The sequence below is a fragment of the Monopterus albus genome, unplaced genomic scaffold (assembly GCF_001952655.1).
Source record: "Monopterus albus unplaced genomic scaffold, M_albus_1.0 scaffold338.1, whole genome shotgun sequence".
NCBI classification, from domain to species: Eukaryota; Metazoa; Chordata; class Actinopteri; order Synbranchiformes; family Synbranchidae; genus Monopterus; species Monopterus albus.
Genome location: NW_018128218.1, coordinates 313,587 through 319,685, shown reverse-complemented (window position 1 = coordinate 319,685; position 6,099 = coordinate 313,587). Strand labels below are relative to the sequence as shown.

The 6,099-nt window shown below is 40.8% G+C and overlaps 1 protein-coding gene across 4 annotated transcripts in view; it reads left to right on the top strand.

Moving 5' to 3' along the window:
* The window catches only part of sh3gl3a (SH3-domain GRB2-like 3a), a 37,076-nt gene that overhangs the window by 16,272 nt on the left and 14,705 nt on the right, over positions 1-6,099 (top strand). For all 4 annotated transcript variants that reach the window (XM_020624789.1, XM_020624790.1, XM_020624788.1 and 1 more), the window contains 4 exons: positions 3,660-3,728; positions 4,850-4,922; positions 5,059-5,202; positions 5,403-5,536. In XM_020624789.1, coding sequence (XP_020480445.1) covers positions 3,660-3,728; positions 4,850-4,922; positions 5,059-5,202; positions 5,403-5,536 — 420 coding nt within the window. The remainder of the gene's footprint in view (positions 1-3,659; positions 3,729-4,849; positions 4,923-5,058; positions 5,203-5,402; positions 5,537-6,099) is intronic.

Below are 6,099 nucleotides of genomic sequence, written 5' to 3'. Positions count from 1 at the left end.
GAGCAGTCACCAGCCACATCGACCTGATCAGTGTTTGATTGTTGTGTCTTGTTGCTTTTCTTCTTTTGTCTCTCCTCTATTCACTCACCCCAACCGGTCGAGGCAAGAGCCGGGGTCTGTTGGAGGTTTCTTCCGTTAAAGGGGGTTTTTCCTCCCCACTGTCGCCAAGTGCTTGCTCAAGGGGGATTTGTTGGGTTTTCCCTATGTAATAATATTGATAACAGTAAGGTCTAGACCTTACTTTGTAAAGTGTCCTGAGATGACTTTTGTTGTGATTTGGTGCTATACAAATAAAATTTGATTTGATTTGATTTGATTTGATTCATGCTTCTCTTCAGAATTTTTCTAAACTTCATACCTTTGAAATATTTAGCTTTATTTTGAAACTTTTACACAATTAAAATGAATGGGAAATTCTACTTCAGCATAATTTCAGCTATTTCAGGTATTAAAATGTTCAGCTCTTCAAGGCCGTTCCTACTTTATTGCATCTCATCCTTCACATTATTCAACAAGGAACTTCAGCCATTTCTTCTCATCTGTTTCAACAAAGAACTTCAGCTATTTCTTATCTTTCAGCTGTTTCAGCAATTGATTTCAGGCATTTTCAGGACAATCTTTCAGCTTTTATTAGCATACACACGCATTTTTGACAGTAAATGCATTTCTCTAGTTCACTTTGTTTTCTGTAATAAGATATTTGCCTGTGTACGTATGTGGAAGTAACAAATTACATTTACTGTCATCACTGTAGCAGTTATTTTGTGTACAATGACTATTCTAGAATTAGTAATTATGTTGAAGTATTTTTATTTCCAGTATTGACTAAGTTGCAATTTTTACAGAGTAAGAACAAGTCACAAGAAAAAGTCATGATAAACTGTGAGAAAGGGAGAAAAGGGAGTAAAAGAAAGAAGTAGCAGCTGCAGTGGTGAGGAGGCTGCTGGTATGGCTGAGAGGAGACACTGTGCCCTTAGCTGACATGGCTGTGACAGATGTTCTAGATGTGCACATTGCTGAGGGGCAGAGTTAGTGTTAATGGTGTGGGCCCACCTGGACTGGGTCTAACAATCTGTAGTAAGGTTGGCATTATTGTTGCTCAGCATAAAATGTAGTGACTGAATTCAGTGCTTAATTTGTAAATTAAGAGGTCCTGGAGCAGGGGTGCCCACACTTTTTCGCCTTGCGAGCTACTTTTCAAATGACCAAGTCAAAATGATTGACCTACACTAAAAATACTACACGCGCGCACACACACACACACACACACACACACACACAAAAATATGTTTGAATGAGTGTCATAGTTTTTATGAACAGTCTGAAAGTGCTGCTCCACATTTACCTTCTTCAGAATAGTGATGGTAGATTGGTAGATCAAGCAAATGCACTTCAAATATAGCGTCGCGAAAAAAAGTTCTTCCCCCATTCAGCATGGAATGTTTTCGGTACGTTTCCGGTTTCTTACTTGATTTGGCTCCCCCACTTATTTTATACCCTTTAGTAGAAATTAATTCGAAGGCTGACAAGGTAGTTTGCTCACTGGAGTTTTGCAGTAGCTTGTGTGGTTGACTGTGCATGTTTGGTGACTCATGTGTCAGAAAAGACAAGATCTCAGACTGGCTGCCCTGCATGTCAATCAAGTAGCAAATGCCATAGGGAGGATGGGTGATAGGCTATATATGAATGATTGTCACTTTCTGATTTTCCCGTTTAGGGGTCGCCACAGTGAATCATCACACTGACCGTTCGCATGTTAACATTTGACACGTGAATTACGACAGATACATCTAATTTATTTTTGAATGGCACGCGATCTACCAACACTACCTTTGCGATCTACCGGTCGATCGCAATCGACGTATTGGGCACCCCTGTCCTGGAGTATCACTTGATGACCCAGCATATCAGTGTGAAGAGAGGAGGTCCTGGAATGAAAAAGGTTCCTCAGTGACCAGTGCATTTAAGTATTTTCATAAATTAGAGGCAAAACCATTGTTGTGTTTGAAGAGAACATTTTAAAGCAGCATGTAAATGGTCTCATTCTTGTACAGTGATTTTCTGTGCATTACAGCACACTCAGTGCTTTCACATTATTTGGCCATTCCCGTACCGGTGACATCACAGGGAGCCGCTGGGGGTTCAGTGTCTTGCTCAAGGACACTTCAGTGTGTGGACTGGACAAACCAGGAATCAAACCGCTAATCTTCCAGTTAAGAGACAACTCGCTCTACCTCCTGAGCCACAACCGCCCCCAACAGCTTAAAGCAGGAGAACTGTAGTTGGTTATATATATAATCTATTTTGTTATCCATCCATCCGTTATCTATACTGCTTATTCCTGACTATGGTTGGAGGCGGGGGAGTCAGTCCCAGATGACACTGGTTTAGAGGCAGGGTCCACCCTGAACAGGTCGTCCGCCTATCACAGGGCTCACATTCACTCCTAGGGGTAATCAACCTGTGGACTGTGGGAGGAAGCTGGAGTACCTGGAGAGAACCCAGGCAGACACAGGGAGAACATGCAAACTCCCGCCTCGGCCGGGACTTGAACCCAGAACCTTCTTGCTGTGAGGAAAAAAATAGCTCAAAACTATAATTGCAGACAATGAGGGAATTACTGGATACACTTGAAATGTGGTGTAGGCAATACGTACAATGGTTCCAACCCATGATAAAACACAGCAAATGGAAACTACACACAGTAAAAAGAACTACTTTGTTCAGTGGTCGGTGTGACAGATGGTTGCGTTTTAACTGTTTACTTGATGTATTTCCCTGTTTTGGTTATAACCTTTTTCCACCATCACTTTGTGTGTTTAATGGGTGTGTTCAATAAAGACATGAAAGATCAAGACTTTGTTTTATTCGCTTAGAAATAGTGTTTGTTGATATTTGTGACTTTGGTGGCGATCTGATCACATTTCATGACCAATTTATGCAGAAAATCAGGACATTGCAAACAGACATTGCCATTACTTTTGACTGTGACTGTTTTTCTGATACTGCACAGCTCAGCTGAAATGTATTTGAACCTATCAGAACACAAGCTGAACAGCACAGGCAGATTGTGAGGGTGGTGTCATCTAGAGACTAATCCTGGAGGTGCTAGACGGTGAATAATGCAACAACTGCTGAGACATGGTTTGGGCTTTACTGTAGCCTATGAGTACATTTATTGTAGTCTAAACTAAATGAACCTACATAATCGCTTACAAACTCGTCACGAAGGCACTAACTTCAAAATGTGTACTCTGAGGGCATAGCCAGTGTAAGTGGTGGCTATCAAGTCACACAGTGTTGCTGGACCTCTGAAAAAAGACAAAATGACAACAGAAGAAGTGGACATTAAACGTCAGACTGTTTAGTGCTCTTGTGAATCCAAATAATTGTACTGGATTACATTTGTAAGGGTTTGTTTGTACGCATCTGGTGTCATGAAGGTTTGGGCTGCTAGTGTGGCTATCAGTATCACTGCATCTCCAGACTGGAACCAAAAACAAACAAAAAACAGATCTTGATCTCAGTGGGTCCTTCAGGTAAAATAAAGGTCAAATCAAACAGTGGGCTGAGTTTTCAGAGCAGAAGCAGCATTCACTAAGTGTTACCAAAGCAATAAGACACATCTGATGAGCTTTTTCTCTGCTCTGTCTGTGCAGCTACTCAGTGAAAAGATCAGTGGAGCAGAGGGGACAAAGCTGGATGAAGACTTTATGGAGATGGAACGGGTGAGTTTAGTACAGGATGATGAAAGAGCTTCCTTACTCATTCAGACCTGTCCCCAGCTGAATAAACACTTGTCTGGAGGGACTTCTGATTTCTCTTTGAGTTTACAGGTTTTCTGAACTCTCATGCCACTAACAAATAAGTAGAACAAGCTAGTGGTTAAGGCACAGCGCTCTCGCCGCTGCGCCCCGGGTTCGAATCAGGGTTGCGTCAGGAAGGGCATCCAGCGTAAAACGCGTGCCAAATGTCAACATGCGAGTCATCAGTGTGACGATTCACTGTGGCGACCCCTAAACGGGAAAAGCCGAAAGTGACTTTCTTCATAGTAGGTAGGTAGGACTTTATTGATCCCACCATGGGGAAATTCCTGTGTTCCAGCAGCAACAAAACACCATAAGAACAAACACTACACACATATCTTGAGAGACAAATTCCAAAGTACCTAAAACCAGACAGAATAGAGTATTTGACAGTCAAGAACAAAAATGATCCTCTGACAATTAATCCCTGAGAACAAATCAAAATACCTAAGAACAAGACAAGATATAGTATTCAAGAGATCAAGAAATCAAGGACAAAAATATTACTCCCATAATTAATCCCACAATGGGGGAAATACCTGTATTTCAGCCATAAGGATTCTCTGAAAAACTACTCAAAAATACCTAAAACACGACAATCGTGAGAAATCAAGAACAAGATTTTACATATACACATATTTACAATGTCAACACAATTAAGTGGTTTTGGTTTTTGGTTACAGTTAGTGTGATTTGCTGTGATTTATAAATGTTAATATAACAGTATGACATTTTTGGCCGGGTCACAGAGAAACTCAGTATTCAGTTTCTAAAACTTTTGAAACTTTCTGCAATGCTGCTAACCTTTATCAGAATCCCCTCACTATAAAAGCTGAGTGGAAATGACAGAAATTCCCAAAAATTGACTGAAAAGAGACTGTATCATTAAAAAGCAACATGCGACTACATGCATAAACCCATGAGCTTGGACACCTTACACATAGACTGAACATAATGTTTCAGGTATTCTTCAAAAGGAGACAACACTCACACATAACCTCAGCATCTCTTATTTTTTTAACCATTCTTATATCTCCCACCAGAAAATTGAAGTGACCAACAAGTCAGTGTTAGACCTCTTGTCCAAAACAACAGAATACCTCCAGCCTAACCCAGGTAAAACAGATGGATGATGTGTTATTTTGTTATAGAATTTGCTGCTCTTTTTTTCCACAAATGCAACAAAGTAATGCATTGTTATGTTTTGCAAGCTGAACCTAGTATGTGGTATATTTCATGATTTCCTTCGTAGCGTCTCGAGCCAAACTGAACATGCTGAACACAGTGTCCAAGATCCGTGGGCAGGTGAAGACCACGGGCTACCCTCAGACGGAAGGCCTGCTGGGAGACTGCATGCTGCGCTATGGTCATGAACTGGGAGAGGACTCTGTCTTTGGTACAGATTCTCATGTTCCTGAAATTCTCAAATAGCAGCTGAGAAGTGTTTCAGTCAAGGATGCGCATGCAGCAGGGGGCTAGAAATAAAGTTGTTTGTATAGCTTATAGGCTACTTGGAAAGTATTTACAAGTTAAGCAGCTTGCTGGAAACCAGAAATACTTTTTAGGGGTGAATTTGCATTTCTCTCTACCCTGTAGGTTGTGCTCTGGTGGATATGGGTGAGGCAATGAGGCAGATGGCGGATGTGAAGGATTCCCTGGACATAAACGTCAAGCAAAACTTTATTGACCCTCTGCAGAATCTACAGGACAAGGACCTCAAAGAGATCACGGTACACTGCAGCAGGCTGCACCCTGTGACTAAAATTTGATCATGGGAAACACCAGTAGGATTTTATTTTGAAATTCATTATTGGCAGGGTAGACTGACTGAGAGATGACTGATTTTGTTCCATACTTTAAAACTTCGTCTTCAAGTTCTATTAGTACTGACAGCATCTGCATCACAGGGGAAATGTGATTTCCAACATGTGCCAGGATCTGTGCAGCACACTGGCACACTGTAATCTGCCAGTAGGCCTGTGCAATACCTCAAATGTTACCTTAATTTCATTTACAAAATGCATTCAGTGTGTGCTGCCATGCCTGTTTGTTTTTTGTTTTTGTTTTTTAAATCCAACTGTTAATGTCACACTACAAACAGAATCTAAACGTACTGTACGTCGATACATTCAAAATTTTACTTACACTAAGTGACGGTACAGAAGTCATCAAAAATACTACTCCACACACAGCTGGATAGTTTGGTCAATAATGCGTTACATGTTGTTGATCATTTATTTTGTTGTAAAATCTGAATCTAAAAATGTGGAATAAGTTTAATGTATGGTAGCAT